Source organism: Triturus cristatus, chromosome 2_2 (assembly GCF_964204655.1).
Source record: "Triturus cristatus chromosome 2_2, aTriCri1.1, whole genome shotgun sequence".
NCBI classification, from domain to species: domain Eukaryota; kingdom Metazoa; phylum Chordata; class Amphibia; order Caudata; family Salamandridae; genus Triturus; species Triturus cristatus.
The window spans coordinates 1,249,059,877-1,249,076,471 of NC_140582.1; the positions used below are offsets into that span (position 1 = coordinate 1,249,059,877).

The 16,595-nt window shown below is 52.6% G+C and overlaps 1 protein-coding gene across 1 annotated transcript in view; it reads left to right on the plus strand.

Annotated features, from left to right (window-relative positions):
* Positions 1-16,595, plus strand: part of LOC146863513 (rho-related BTB domain-containing protein 2-like) — a 708,761-nt gene that overhangs the window by 665,959 nt on the left and 26,207 nt on the right. The window contains exon 8 of the mRNA XM_085642946.1: positions 3,113-3,201. Coding sequence (XP_085499072.1) covers positions 3,113-3,201 — 89 coding nt within the window. The remainder of the gene's footprint in view (positions 1-3,112; positions 3,202-16,595) is intronic.

Sequence of the window (16,595 nt, forward strand, 5' to 3'; positions counted from 1 at the left end):
CAGTTCAGCGTCATAAAAGCAGAACACGAATCAGCAGCCCTAGCTCGCATGGGTATGTCCTCGGTAAAAATGAGCATTTGGCGGCCATCTTGGAATGTGGAGAATACAGCAGTTGTCCTTAGGAGAACAGTGTCCTTCAACTAAATTAATGTTGTTGGCTAATATAATACTAATCAGCATGATAAAAGTAAATCATTTTATATGTTAAAACATTGGTTCTGGGTTTTACGAACGTTACGTTAATGTTGCCATTTATGTCAAGATAGGAGCCAGCTTTATGACATGAAAGGGTGCCCGGAGAGAGGCGCTTAATTACCCATGACAACAAAGGAAACGCAGGAAAGGCAGATGGCCGCGCGTGCACTCAAGCTTGTAGCCAGCCAGCAAATGCCTGGGTAGCACATTCGAGATCCCCTTTACTAAAAGTCGAGCAACAGCGCATGCGCTGTTCCAGGCTCGACCTAAAAACTAGCCAGCCCAGAAGGTGTGCCCACCTCGGCCAACTCCACCCCTCAGGTGGGGGAGGCAAGGTGAAGCCCACTCTTCAGTGCCTGCCATCTTGCAGATGGCAGGCACTCCCCAATCAGGATTAGGGATTGTGCTCACTCCCTCAGGTCAGTAGCCCATTGGCTACTGACCTCGAGACCCCTAAAACACCCCCTAAATACAGTATTTAGGGGGCAGCCAAGAAAGCAGATTCCCGCATCCTAAGAAGAAAAAGGACTAAAGAAGATGCTCAGCAGAGGAGACTGCAGACAACAACTGACTTGTCCCCAGCCCTACCGGCCGGTCTGCATTTTCCAGAGATCCTGCGCCAAAAAATCGCCTTGTCCTGCTGCCAGCAGTCTCTAGAACCCCTGGGAGGACTGTCTGCCTTCAACAAAGACACGATCTCCTGTGAACAGCAGCTCTTTACAGAAGAAACACCAAACAAAGACTCCGAGCCTGCTGAGGAAAAAGAAACCTGACGCCTGGAACCACCACTGCACCTGTCGCCTATGGCCCGAGTTCAAGTGGCCCACCGGTCCCAGCAAGGTCCCCCAGCACTCCAGAGTCCGAGTCCACTGTGCGTTGACCCCTCCAGGAATCCCCAAAGTTGCCTGTAGCCTCTGCACGAAGACCCTCCCAACCGCGAGTGGCCCGTTAATGTTAAATCCGACCTCAAAAGACACCCCTGCATCCAGCCACACTGCGCCCTGGAGAAGAGAACCCGAGGTGCACCTACGTCTCCAAGACCTCCACCCTACCTGTCCAGCTGTTGGTTCCTCCCGGAAGTCTTCCTGGTCCGAGACTGCAAGCTGAAAACCGAAAATCCCCATTGAAAACAAGAGGGCACACAATGCCAAAACAGCACCCTGCACCCTACCGCCCATGGGACGCTGCGGGTGCACTTTTTGTGATAAACAGGATCCCCTTTTGCCCTGAGCCTAACACCAGGAGCTTGGCTCCCACAACCTTGTGGCCAGCAGCCACCAAACGGAGGCCCTCTCTCCCCCGCCACCAACCGGAGGCCTCCTGTCCCCATGGGATAACATTGGGCCTCAGCAATCTGCACCCGGCCGCCCTAGTGCCGCTGAGGGCGTAACAAGAGTGCATCCGTGACCATGGTGGACCCCTGAGTCTACCTCCAGAACCTCAACTCCCACTACCGAATACCGATAACACTTATTTTCCTCCAAAGGATAACATTGACTGTTTTTCTTTGAAAAGTTTCCAAGTGTGGAGTTTGAAACTCTAAAGAAATTCTTTAAAATTGTACTATTTGACCAAAACGATTTTACTTACCTGTTTACAGGAAATGTCCCAGAGTAGAGTCCAGGTATACTACTCTGAGTAAACAAAGTAATCTAAAAAGTAATTTACCTGGTATTTTACTGAAAATCCCATTCAAGTCTGTGTACTGTATTTACAAAGTATTGCATTAATCTGCAACCATCCTGGAAGTCAAAACAAAGTGCATATACAATTACAATTCAAACTGTTTATAAACTACATTTACTGCAAATTACTTACTTACTTGTGCCAGGTTTGCTTGGTTCTAGGAAATAAAATAACTAAAATAATATTTTTATACAAAAACAACTGGTCTGCAGTTCAGTCTTTTAGTGTGTGAATTATTTGCTACCTGAGTGAGTGCAACAAATGCTTAACACTGCCCTCTGATACTGCCTTACTGCTCGACCACACTACCACAAATACAGAGTGAGGTACTATTTAATTTTACCTCTGCCTACCTTTGGGGTTCCACTGGACTCTGTGCACACTGTACCTCACTTTGGTACAGTGTATACAGAGCCAGCTTCCTACAATGCTCTATAGGAAGTCAGTGTAAGACGTTCAATACTCAACTAACATGAACTCCATGGGAGGTGGTGAATTTTGCAAGCTGCTTGGTTTTGAATAACTTGTAGTCTGGGTGTAAGCGTGCCAGTCAGACCAAGATAGGCTGAGTTGCAATAATGGAATCCAGAAACGACTACAGCCATTTGAACGGTTTCGAGGGCATTCTGTGTAAGATACTGGGCGATCTTTTAAATCATTTTTAGCATAAAGATGCATTTGGAAATCACCATCCATTGTGGGGTTTTAAAGAGAGCGCTGCATCTGCCATGTCCCTTAACTTCAGCTGTGGGCTTGTGACTTAGGGTTGGGGTCAGGCCCACGTAAGTCAAAGGATTATCCATGCATGTATCATTTGGACTGGAAAATAGCAGGGTTTGTTGATGTTTGTAAAGTGCACAACAGAACAATATACAATGAGACACTTAAAGCAACGTAATAACACAGCATGCTGCACCACAGAAGAGTTAAAACAGAAGGCCACTCAACTGCAGTGCTACACAACATCATCACATTCCAATAATGCAGCACGAAAGCATAGCAGCCCAAAAAAGGAGAATGGACCACCACCGCCACCACCATATGCCACACATCAAATATGCACAGACCTTCTTGTCAAACACTACCACCTCGAGCCTCTGCTGTGGTAAGAAGTGTTTTCCTCAAGCACTGCCTTAAATGACCGTCTAGGTCGTGTGGTAGCACCAGGCACACTTGTCTTGTGATGCGGCCATAGGTTTCTTTCTGCCCTAACCCTGATTTTCTTTTCCAGAGCAGCACGCAGTGGACGAGCTCCTCAGGGCCTATGTCCAGGGGGTGGACATCGATGGACAGGTGCTAATCTACCTAGACATGGCTCAGGTAAGACACGTAGCGCATTAGACAAACACCTACAAAGTACTACAGGGGGAAATGCAATGTGGGAAGTCTCAGATACCACAATATTGTAAGACCAAGCTCGCCTCTTCAGCTCAGCTCCAAGTCAACCCTCTGCTTGCTGGCCACAGAAGTCTGGTAGTCCTGTCCCAAAAGAACGCTTCAGTTTAGGACCAGAGGTAACAGCAGGGAGCATCTCCCAGGAAGACACAGCAGGGAGGCAGTTGTACCACACGCTGTGAGTGCCTCGAGGTCTCTGCCAAGGGAGGGGCATGAACACAATCCTTGCTCAGGAAGGAGTGGACCTTCTCACTACTCAATTTCTACTCTCAGCTGACAGCTTTCCAACCTCTGAACTCGCAACCTTTGCAAGTGCTAACAGTTTTGTTAAACAATTTCAACACATCACCCTTTTGACAGCCTTCTAATCTCAAATGCAGACATAATGTAGTCCTAGGCCCAGTACCACTTGACATACCTGACCGTGCTTTAAGCCTCAGCGTGCTATAATCTCATTCCACATGCACACTACCAACACCTCCCACCCACGCCCTTGTGTGAAGAGATCAATATAACATCGAGTATGTCTTCGAGAACGTGACTTTCAGGACCTTGTAATCTCAAATGCAGACATAATACCGTCCAAAACCCAGATGTAAGTGATGGGTCTAACTGCTCTGATCATATTCTACATCTACATTCTACCATCACCACCACCATTACCGCCACCACCATCATTAACGCCCCCAGCATCACCGCCCATCGACAAACCCAGATGAAGAGGGAGCCCATGCAAGATGTGTGTGTGCCTGGGGACTGAGGTTCACATCCTGGGGTGCCAAAGGCCCCAGGGTGCCAACAGGTGTATCTTTAACAATGCTTTCTAGAGTGGGGGCAGGCGACGGAGTGTCAGTAGAAATAAGAGGTGTTTGCAGTGTGCATCTGTTGTATCCGCTTATTTCTTTTATTTTCTCCTGTATCACCTTAACCTACCTGCTTTGCTGTACAGCGCTCTTCTACCCAGACGGGTCTTGTTAGCGCTATATGAAACCTTTCAAATAAAAAAAGGGTATGAATTGGATTGTGGGTTAGATTTTGATATCTGAAAGAGACTATTAGTTATGGATTCCTCACCTTAGAATTACCCCCAGGCGTCAGACTGGATCCGGAGAATATTTCTTCAGCTGTACCCCTGCGCATCGGTAGGTGGCGTCGGTCAACTCCGCATTCGTCGTTGGCATCGTGGTTGCTGGAATGACGTCGCGGTATCTACTTAGACTCCGCCCCTGCGCGCTGACGTCAGTTCTTTCTTTTTCCGCTCCAGCTAGCGTATATCCGTAGAGAGCGGTACCTCGAGTCACTATTTGACTCTCTTTTTGCAACTTTAGTGAACTTCTTTTTTTGAGTCCTTCGACTCCTGCTGCACATGGATGTCATCTCGGCAGACCGGCTTCAAACCTTGTGGCTCCTGCAACAAGCTGATGTCGGTGAGGGACCCCATCATGTGTGCCTCTTGTGCCTGGAGCTCGACCACGACCCGAAGTCGTACTCCGACTGCCGGGTCATGGCCCTGAAGTCTTTGCGGGAGCGGTCCCAAAAGCTTCTGGATCCCCGGCAGTCCGCTCTGCGCTGCACGAAATCCCGGTCAAAAGGGAGGTCGCGAGACCGCTCACAGAGCCATCACCACAACTTCTCGTCGAGGTCTTTGTCTTCAGGTAAGTCGAAGCACAAAAAGAAGGCAAAGAAGCACCGTTGCTCTTCGCGTTCTCCCCGTCTGTCGGCCGACACGAGTCGGGATGCGGATGGTAGTCATCTGGCTCCACCCGCAGAGCCTGTGGGTCGGCTACGAGCTTCCCTCCCTTTCCGGGACCCGGGGCGACCCCAGCCCAACTTCGTAGCTTTTACGAAGCCCTCCACTCTATTTTTGGGAAGCCCGACTCCGCCGGCGTACCTTCGGGCCCCGCGGACTCTGCTGGGGGCTCTGGCACCGCAGGCCCCCAAGGGATCCAGGCCTGGATCCGATCGGCGCTGGTCAACATCAGGCACCGAATTCAGTGGCTACACTTCCGCCCCCTCCGACGCTGGTTGTGTCCCCAGCCAACGTCGACCCCAGCCTCCCCCTAGATGTGGACCAGGAGCCAGACTGACTTCGCCCGGTAAAATGTACCCCTGTTCTTCCCTGGTGTTCCCTATCGCCCTGAGTGGCTACCAGAGGAGGGTGAGGAGGACTGGGAGGGGGTCTGGGGACCCTTTGGCAGACCATTTGGAAGAACCGGACTGGAGGGATAAGTTGGGTGAGGCCAGTGGTCTGGACACTTCTCCAGACCTTGGCATGCTCTCTCCCCCTACCGTGGCTACAGACGAGGGTGCATGGCACGCAGTGGATTTACGTAGGGCGGCAGAGGCCTTAAACCTTGAGCTTCCTACAGTGGCGGTTAGGACTAACCTCCTGACTGAGGTGCTTCAACCGGCAGCGGCCTCTTCAGAGCCCCTGCTGCCGTTAAATAAGGTCCCTCACAGACATCCTTTTGGGCACTTGGTCTAAGCTAAACACGGGGCTCCTATGGATATAATGATTGCCCGATGCCACCGCCCGGCCCGGCCGACCCCATTTTCCTCTCCCAACACCCTACCTCTGAGAGCTTGGTGGTCCAAGCCTCTACTTCCAAGGGCGCATTCCCTAACGCACCTCCTGATAGGGAATCCAAGAAGGTGGGCCACCTTGGGAAGTAGATGTATTCTTCCTCAAGCTTAGGACTGCAGTCTGTGAACACTGCATGTCTCTTGGGCTGTTACTCCCACTCGGTGTGGGACACAGTCGCGCAGGTGCTGCCACAGTGCCCGGAGGAGGCCGGGCCGTGCTCTCCGTACAGTTGCTGAAGGCAGAGACGCAGCGAAGTTCGCCATAATATGTGGGCTGGACACCGCCGACTCACTGGGCAGGATGATTTCAACGTCAGTAGCCCTGAGATGCTATGCCTGGCTGAGGTCCACTGGTTTTTCGGGTGATGTCCAAGCTACACTTTTGGACATGCCCTCTGATGGCCGTCGCTTGTTTGGCGACAAAGCAGACAACACGCTTGAGCACTTTAAGGACTCCAGGCCTACGGCCAGGTCCTTGGGCCTCCCTTCCACCTCTCGCCCCGTGCAGTCTGCTTTTCGCCCCTTTCGTGGCTACAGAAGGGGTGCCCCGCTGCGTTCCGCCCAGAGCCACTGGCCTGCGAAAGCTGTTCAGCCTCTGTATGGCCGGGGACGTGGGACCCACATCGTGGGTCTTAGGGCCAGCGGGCAGGCCAGTCCACCAGTGCCCCCTCTGCAGCAGCCTCCAAGCCCTCCTAGTCCAACCTTTCAGGGCCACCATTCGCCAGTGGGCGGCAGGATTCGCCATCACCTCCCCCCACTGGCTCAACATCATGTCGGACAGGTGAGTTTTGCAGATAGTCCGAAGGGGCTACTCCCTCCCCTTCGAGCCTACACCTCCATCCATGCCACCTCAATCCCATCGCATGTCGGAGGATCACTTGGCCCTTCTCCAACAGGAAGTTACAGCTCTCTTAGCCAAGGGAACCATTGAGCGAGTTCCTACCCCAGAAGTAGGTTGTTGTTGTTATTCCCACTACTTTCTGGTGCCAAAGAAGGACAGAGGCCTGCGTTCTATTTTGGATATCAGGAACGTCAACTGCGTCCTCTGGAAGGAAAAGTTCAAAATGTTGACATTGGCTCAGGTCCTGTCTGCCCTCAACCCTGGTGACTGGATGGTAGTGTTGGACTTGCAGGACGACTATTTTCACATCCCTGTCCTGCCGGCTCATAGGCGTTACCTACGGTTCACAGTAGGCCACAAGCACTTTCAGTTTACCGTGCTCCCATTGGCCTTACCAGCGCCCCTCGGGTGATTGCGGTGGTAGCAGCTCATCTGTGCAGATCAGGGGTTCCAGTCTTCCCCTATCTCGATGACTGGCTGTTGAAGGCGGGATTGCCCCAGGCAGTCATCTCCCACCTCCAGACGATGGCCGACCTCCTGCATTCGTTGGGGTTCACCATTAACGTGCCAAAGTCGTACCTGATTCCCTCTCAGGCACTCCTTTTCATCGGAGCGGTTCTGGACACTGCGTAGTTTGGGGCTTATCCTAACGAGCAGCGAGTCCAGGATATTCGGGCGATGATTGCGATCTTACAGCCTCTGTCCCGGGTTTCTGTCAGAATGATCCTGAGGCTGCTGGACCTCATGGCCTCCTGCGTCCTGCTGGTGGACAATGCCAGGTGGCATATGCGGGCTCTGCAGTGGGACCTGAAGTTCCAGTGGGCACAGCATCCGGGGAATCTTTCCAATTGCATCCAGATCTCAGAGGTCACTGCACATCAATTGCAGTGGTGGCTAACGAACTGGGATTGGGTTAACGGCAGGTCCCTCTGCCTTCCCCAGCTAGAGTTCACAGTGGTAAAAGATGCATCACTTCTGGGTCGGGGCGGCCACATGGAAGAGGTGGAGATGAGAGGCCTCTGGTCTCCGGCCGAGCCCAGACTCCACATCATCCTTCTGGAGCTTCGGGCAATCCTTCTTGCCCTGAAGGCAATCCTTCCTTCTGTCAAAGGGAGAGTAGTGCAGGTGTTCAGGGACAACACCACCGCCATGTGGTACTGCAACAAACAGGGCGGGGTGGGGCCGTGGACCCTATGTCAGGAGGCACTTCGTCTCTTGAAATGGCAGGATCATCGGAGCATGTCCCTGGTGGTTCAACACCTGGCAGGTTCTTTGAATGCTATGGCGGACAAACTCAGCCGCCGGTTCATGATGGATCACGAATGACATCTTCCCTCAGAGGTGGTGCAAGGTCTCTTTCAGCAGTGGGGAGAGCGTTGGTTAGATCTATTCTCCACCAAAGAGAATGCGCAATATCATCAGTTCTGCGTGTTGGAGTTTCCAAGGCAGCACTCGCTAGGTCGACACTTTTCGTCGCGAGTGAAGTTACGGTCTGTTGTATGCCTTTCCGCCTATACCACTTCTGCCCATAGTGCTGAAGAAGATCAAGAGCGACCAGGCCCAAGTCATTCTTGTGGCTCCGGACTGGACACGAAGAGTCTGGTATCCCGAGCTCTTGTACATGGCCATTCATCCTCCGATCCGACTGCCTCTTCAGGAGGATCTTCTGTCGCAGCAGCAGGGGACGGTCCTCCACCCCAACCTGTCCAGCCTCTTCCTCCTTGCGTGGAGATTGAGCGGCAGCAGTTGACAGCTTTCGACCTTCCTCCTGAAGTCTGTAACGCTTTCTTAGCAGCCAGACGTCCCTCCACCAAAATGGTATTCGCCTGTAGATGGAACAAGTTTGTGGCATGGTGCACAGCAAAGGCTATTAATCCCATTTCTGCCCCTCTTTCCGAGGTTCTCCTCTTCATTCTTTCTTTGGCCCAGCAGGGCTCTGCTCTGGGCACTCTAAAAAGCTGTGTCTTGGCCATTTCAGCCTTTCTGCGGCTTCCTGACCAGCCTTCTCTTTTCAAGTCCCCTATTGTAAATCGCTTCTTTAAGGACATTACTCACTTGTTTCCCCCAATTCCTTTCGTAATGCCCCAGTGGGACTTGAACTTGGTTCTGACCTATCTGTTGTGCGCTCCTTTCGAGCCGCTACATAACTGTCCTCTCAGACTTCTGACACTTAAAACTGCCTTTTTGATTGCCATCACCACTGCTCGCAGGATGAGTGAGCTTCAGGCTCTTTCTTCCAAACCTCCTTTCCTGGCTGTTCATCCGGACAAGGTTGTCCTTCGCTGTAGGCCTTCTTTCTTTCCCAAAGTGGTTACTTCTTTCCACATAGGACAGACCATCACAGTGCCCACCTTCCTGCCCACGTATCCTTCTAAAGAGAAAGAGAGGCTCCACCGTCTGGATCCAAAACGTGCGCTTTCATTCTATCTGGAAAGCCCAAAGCAATTCCGGGTGGATGACCAGCTCTTTGTTGGCTATGTGGGCGCCAAGAAAGGTTGGACCGTGCAAAAACGGACCATCTCTCTATGGGTCATTCTTTGCATCAAAATTTGCTATTCCTTAGAGAAAAAAGAACCTCCAGTGGGGTTGCGCACCCATTTCTCCAGGGCGACGGCAGCCTCTACTGCTTTGGCGCGTGGAGTCCCCCTTCATGACATCTGCCAGGCAGCTGCGTGGGCATCATTGCACACGTTTTCTACTGCCTGGACCGCCGAGTCTGGAGAGATGGCTTCTTTGGCTGTTAAGTTCTCCAGGACTTTCTGGTGTGAACTTAGTTTGAAGACCCTCCTCTGGGGTTGGTATTGCTGGGGTATCTATTCTAAGGTGAGGCATCCTTAACTAATAGTCTCTTTCAGATGAACAAGTTACTTAACTTCGATAATGATATATCTTTAAGAGACATATATTAGTTATGTGTTCCACACCACCCCACCCATCCTCCCCGTTCTGCGAACTGACTTCTACGGGTAAGGGACTGCCTTTTCAGGGCCCTACTTTTCATGCACCAGTGGTCAGTACCTTGCATGGTTCTGCGCTTCTGCCATGGAATGTCGTGTGAAGAACTGATGTCAGCGCGCAGGGGAGGCGTCTAAGTAGATACCGCAACGTCATTCCGGCAACCACGGCGCCAACGACGAACGCGGAGTCGACCAACACCACCTATCGACGCACAGAGGTACTGCTAAAGAAAAATTCTCAGATCCAGTCTGACGCCTGGGGGTAAATCTAAGGTGAGGAATCCATAACTAATGTATGTCTCTTACAGATATATCGTTACCAAAGGAAAGTAACTTGTTCATTAAGGCCCCTCCCTTTTCTGATTGAAAGGGAGCATTAGGTCTCTCATGAGCTGCTTTCAGGCTTCTGCAATGGCTTACATACGTGCACGAGGCAGGCCAGAGATGATGTCCTTGCTGTAACAAGACTGCAGTAAAACAGTAAAGTGCCTTTTGTAATCAGGCCAGGGTCCAATGTGTCCGTGAAGTGTAAAAGTGTCTAGTGCATGTGCGGCCTGCGTGTACACCTGGACCTCTGCTCTGTGTGGCTTCTTACACCCTGTTATGTGTTCGCAGGTGCCTGCTGCGCAGGCTCCTGCATACACCTGGACATCTGGCTTTTATGGCTTCTTAAACCCTCTTATACCTTTGCAGCTGCCTGCTGCGCAGGCCTGCGTGTACACCTGGACCTATGCCTTTTATGGCTTCTTAAACCCTCTTATACCTTTGCAGCTGCCTGCTGCGCAGGCCTGCGTGTACACCTGGACCTCTGGCTTTTATGGCTTCTTAAACCCTCTTATACCTTTGCAGCTGCCTGCTGTGCAGGCTTGCGTGTACACCTGGACCTCTGGCTTTTATGGCTTCTTAAACCCTCTTATACCTTCGCAGCTGCCTGATGCGCAGGCCTGCGTGTACACCTGGACCTATGCCTTTTATGGCTTCTTAAACCCTCTTATACCTTTGCAGCTGCCTGCTGCGCAGGCCTGCGTGTACACCTGGACCTATGCCTTTTATGGCTTCTTAAACCCTCTTATACCTTTGCAGCTGCCTGCTGCGCAGGCCTGCGTGTACACCTGGACCTCTGGCTTTTATGGCTTCTTGAACCCTCTTATACCTTTGCAGCTGCCTGCTGTGCAGGCTTGCGTGTACACCTGGACCTCTGGCTTTTATGGCTTCTTAAACCCTCTTATACCTTCGCAGCTGCCTGATGCGCAGAGCTGCGTGTACACCTGGACCTCTGGCTTTTATGGCTTCTTAAACCCTCTTATACCTTCGCAGCTGCCTGATGCGCAGAGCTGCGTGTACACCTGGACCTCTGGCTTTTATGGCTTCTTAAACCCTCTTATACCTTCGCAGCTGCCTGATGCGCAGAGCTGCGTGTACACCTGGACCTCTGGCTTTTATGGCTTCTTAACCCCTGTTATACCTTCGCAGCTGCCTGATGCGCAGGCCTGCGTGTACACCTGGACCTATGCCTTTTATGGCTTCTTAAACCCTCTTATACCTTTGCAGCTGCCTGCTGTGCAGGCTTGCGTGTACACCTGGACCTCTGGCTTTTATGGCTTCTTAAACCCTCTTATACCTTCGCAGCTGCCTGATGCGCAGGCCTGCGTGTACACCTGGACCTCTGGCTTTTATGGCTTCTTAAACCCTCTTATACCTTCGCAGCTGCCTGATGCGCAGGCCTGCGTGTACACCTGGACCTCTGGCTTTTATGGCTTCTTAACCCCTGTTATACCTTTGCAGCTGCCTGCTGCGCAGGCCTGCGTGTACACCTGGACCTCTGCTCTGGGTGGCTTCTTACACCCTGTTATGCGTTCGCAGCTGCCTGCTGCGCAGAGCTGCGTGTACACCTGGACCTCTGGCTTTTATGGCTTCTTAAACCCTCTTATACCTTCGTAGCTGCCTGCTGCGCAGAGCTGCGTGTACACCTGGACCTCTGGCTTTTATGGCTTCTTAACCCCTGTTATACCTTTGTAGCTGCCTGATGCGCAGGCCTGCGTGTACACCTGGACCTCTGGCTTTTATGGCTTCTTAACCCCTGTTATACCTTTGTAGCTGCCTGTTGCGCAGGCCTGCGTGTACACCTGGACCTCTGGCTTTTATGGCTTCTTAACCCCCTGTTATGTGTTCGCAGCTGCCTGCTGCACAGGCCTGCGTGTACACCTGGACCTCTGGCTTTTATGGCTTCTTAAACCCTCTTATACCTTCGCAGCTGCCTGATGCGCAGAGCTGCGTGTACACCTGGACCTCTGCTCTGGGTGGCTTCTTACACCCTGTTATGCGTTCGCAGCTGCCTGCTGCACAGGCCTGCGTGTACACCTGGACCTCTGCTCTGGGTGGCTTCTTACACCCTGTTATGCGTTCGCAGCTGCCTGCTGCGCAGAGCTGCGTGTACACCTGGACCTCTGGCTTTTATGGCTTCTTAAACCCTCTTATACCTTCGCAGCTGCCTGGTGCGCAGGCCTGCGTGTACACCTGGACCTATGCCTTTTATGGCTTCTTAAACCCTCTTATACCTTCGCAGCTGCCTGATGCGCAGAGCTGCGTGTACACCTGGACCTCTGGCTTTTATGGCTTCTTAACCCCTGTTATACCTTCGCAGCTGCCTGATGCGCAGAGCTGCGTGTACACCTGGACCTATGCCTTTTATGGCTTCTTAAACCCTCTTATACCTTTGCAGCTGCCTGCTGTGCAGGCTTGCGTGTACACCTGGACCTCTGGCTTTTATGGCTTCTTAAACCCTCTTATACCTTCGCAGCTGCCTGATGCGCAGGCCTGCGTGTACACCTGGACCTCTGGCTTTTATGGCTTCTTAAACCCTCTTATACCTTCGCAGCTGCCTGCTGCGCAGGCCTGCGTGTACACCTGGACCTCTGGCTTTTATGGCTTCTTAAACCCTCTTATACCTTTGCAGCTGCCTGCTGTGCAGGCTTGCGTGTACACCTGGACCTCTGGCTTTTATGGCTTCTTAAACCCTCTTATACCTTCGCAGCTGCCTGATGTGCAGAGCTGCGTGTACACCTGGACCTCTGGCTTTTATGGCTTCTTAACCCCTGTTATACCTTCGCAGCTGCCTGATGCGCAGAGCTGCGTGTACACCTGGACCTATGCCTTTTATGGCTTCTTAAACCCTCTTATACCTTTGCAGCTGCCTGCTGTGCAGGCTTGCGTGTACACCTGGACCTCTGGCTTTTATGGCTTCTTAAACCCTCTTATACCTTCGCAGCTGCCTGATGCGCAGGCCTGCGTGTACACCTGGACCTCTGGCTTTTATGGCTTCTTAAACCCTCTTATACCTTCGCAGCTGCCTGCTGCGCAGGCCTGCGTGTACACCTGGACCTCTGGCTTTTATGGCTTCTTAAACCCTCTTATACCTTTGCAGCTGCCTGCTGTGCAGGCTCCTGCATACACCTGGACCTATGGCTTTTATGGCTTCTTAAACCCTCTTATACCTTCGCAGCTGCCTGCTGCGCAGGCCTGCGTGTACACCTGGACCTATGGCTTTTATGGCTTCTTAAACCCTCTTATACCTTTGCAGCTGCCTGCTGCGCAGGCCTGCGTGTACACCTGGACCTATGGCTTTTATGGCTTCTTAAACCCTCTTATACCTTCGCAGCTGCCTGATGCGCAGAGCTGCGTGTACACCTGGACCTCTGCTCTGGGTGGCTTCTTACACCCTGTTATGCGTTCGCAGCAGCCTGCTGCACAGGCCTGCGTGAACACCTGGACCTCTGGCTTTTATGGCTTCTTAACCCCTGTTATACCTTCGTAGCTGCCTGCTGCGCAGGCCTGGATGTAGACCTGGGGCCTTATTATACAATACGGCGCACTCTCCTTGTCACCACTGCACTCTGTGCTAACACGAAGAGTGTACTGTATTATGTTGAATGTGCTGCCCCCAGGGCAGTAGCAAAGTTGTGCTGCCCTGAGGGCAGTGCATTCAAGTGGAATACTGAGTGGCTGCTTCAGGCTGGTCCGTGTTTCGCTGTGTAGGCGTCAGCCAACATGCACTTCTTGCAGGCAGGGGCAGTGAGTGACTACACCTGCCTGCAAGGGGATGTCTGGGGGTCCATAGAACCCCCTTCTCCCCTCTTTAGAGGGCTGCCATCAGGTGGCGCACTGAAAGTGCGCCACCTTGGTGGTGGCACGCTGTCAGTGCATATCCTGACAACTACTTTGCCTCTGCGCCCGTGTCTATAATACTGCACAGAGGCAAAGAGGTTCCCATATTTGCATGGGGCCATGCCCCCATGCTAATGAGGGAACACCCTCTAGTGATAGCGCTGGCACTTCATGTGCCCCAGTGCTATCTGAATTACAGAAAGGGCTGTATAATCATCTGCGGCCCTATATATAATACCAAAGTTCCCCGGGGTGCGCAAAGTGGGTGCACATGCCCGTTGCGCCCCCGGAGCACTTTGTATAATACGGCCCCTGGACCTCTGTCCTTTATGGCTTCTTAGCCTGCTGTGTCTCACTGCGCACTGAGAGGGACCAGAGATGGGACGTTAGAGTGGGTTGTCTCACTCTGCGCACTGAGAGGGATCAGAGATGGGACGTTAGAGTGGGTTGTCTCACTCTGCGCACTGAGAGGGACCAGAGATGGGACGTTGGAGTGGGTTGTCTCACTCTGCGCACTGAGAGGGACCAGAGATGGGACGTTAGAGCGGGCTGTCTCGCTCTGCGCACTGAGAGGGGTCAGAGATGGGACGTTAGAGTGGGTTGTCTCACTGCTCACTGAGAGGGGTCAGAGATGGGACGTTCGAGTGGGTTGTCTCACTGCGCACTGAGAGGGGTCAAAGATGAGACGTTAGAGTGGGTTGTCTCACTGCGCACTGAGAGGGGTCAGAGATGGGACGTTAGAGTGGGTTGTCTCACTGCGCACTGAGAGGGGTCAGAGATGGGGCGTTAGAGTGGGTTGTCTCACTCTGCGCACTGAGAGGGGTCAGAGATGGGACGTTAGAGTGGGTTGTCTCACTCTGCGCACTGAGAGGGACCAGAGATGGGACGTTAGAGCGGGCTGTCTCACTCTGCGCACTGAGAGGGACCAGAAATGAGATGTTAGTGTGGGATGTCCCCTTATGTGTAGTATGTACAGTTCATTTTGACAGACCAGTGGTGGAATGTTAGGTTGGCCTGTCTTCCCCGGTGTGGTACGTCCAGTGTCCGACTGTCTCACCAAGTGCACTGTGTAGGCTGGTGAGCCAAAGCCATTGGTGCAGGGTTGTCTCAGTGAGTGCGGCGACTAGGCACTTTGGAGATAAATACACTTGAGCAGGGTGTGGGTCGTACTAAGAGTCCATACAGACATGGAACTTGAATAAACATTGATCGTTGATAATTGCAGTGCCTGGAGCTGGATTCTGGGTGATACCTGCAGTGCATGGAGTAGGAGTCTGGGTGATACCTGCAGTCCCTTTGGTTAGAGTCTGGGTGATACCCTGCAGTGTCTTGGGTTAGAATCTGGGTGATACCTGCAGTCCCTTGGGTTAGTCTGGGTGATACCTGCAGTGCCTGGAGCAGGAGTCTGGGTGATACCTGCAGTGCATGGAGCTGGAGTCTGGGTGATACCTGCAGTGCCTGGAGCTGGAGTCTGGGTGATACCTGCAGTGCATGGAGTAGGAGTCTGGGTCATACCTGCAGTGCATGGAGTAGGAGTCTGGGTCATACCAGCATTGTCTTGGGTTATAGTCTATGTGATACCTGCAGTCTATGGAGTAGTAATCTGGGTGATACCTGCAGTTCATGGAGTAGGAGTCTGGGTGATACCTGCAGTCTCTTGGGTTAGACTCTAGGTGATTCCTGTTGCCCCTTTGGTTAGAGCCTGGGTGATACCTGCACTGCATGGAGTAGCAGTCTGGGTGATCCCTGCAGTGCATTGAGTAGGAGTCTGGGTGATACCTGAAGTCCCTTGGGTTAGAGTCTATGTGATACCTGCAGTGTCTTGGGTTAGAGTCTGGACGATACCTACAGTCCCTTGGGTTAGACTCTGAGTGATATCTGCACTGCATGGAGTAAGAGTCTGGGTGATACCAGTACTGTCTTGGGTTAGAGTTTCGGTGATACCTGCAGTCCATGGAGTAGGAGTCTGGGTGATACCTGCAGTGTCTTGGGTTAGAGTCTGGGCGATACCTACATTCCCTTGGGTTAGAGTCTGGGTGATGCCTGCAGTCCCTTGGGTTAGCGTCGGGGTGATACCTGCAGTCCCTTGGGTTAGAGTCTGGGTGATGCCTGCAGTCCCTTGGGTTAGAGTCTGGGTGATGCCTGCAGTCCCTTGGGTTATAGTTTGGCTGATACCTGCTTTTCCATGGAATAGAGTCTGGTTGATACCTGCACTGCATGGAGTACGAGTCTGGGTGATAACTGTGAAATGGAGTGATGGATGGCGGGTGAGATGGAGTGATGGATGGCGAGTGAGATGGAGTGATGGATGGCGGGTGAGATGGAGTGATGGGTGGCGGGTGAGATGAAGTGATGGGTGGCGGGTGAGATGAAGTGATGGGTGGCGGGTGAGATGGAGTGATGGGTGGCGGGTGAGATGGAGTGATGGATGGCGGGTGAGATGGAGTGATGGATGGCGAGTGAGATGGAGTGATGGATGGCGGGTGAGATGGAGTGATGGGTGGCGGGTGAGATGAAGTGAAGGGTGGCGGGTGAGATGGAGTGATGTGTGGCGGGTGAGATGGAGTGATGGGTGGCGGGTGAGATGGAGTGATGGGTGGCGGGTGAGGTGGAGTGATGGGTGGCGGGTGAGGTGGAGTGATGGGTGGCGGGTGAGGTGGAGTGATGGGTGGCGGGTGAGGTGGAGTGATGGGTGGCGGGTGAGGTGGAGTGATGGGTGGCGGGTGAGGTGGAGTGATGGGTGGCGGGTGAGGTGGAGTGATGGGTGGCGGGTG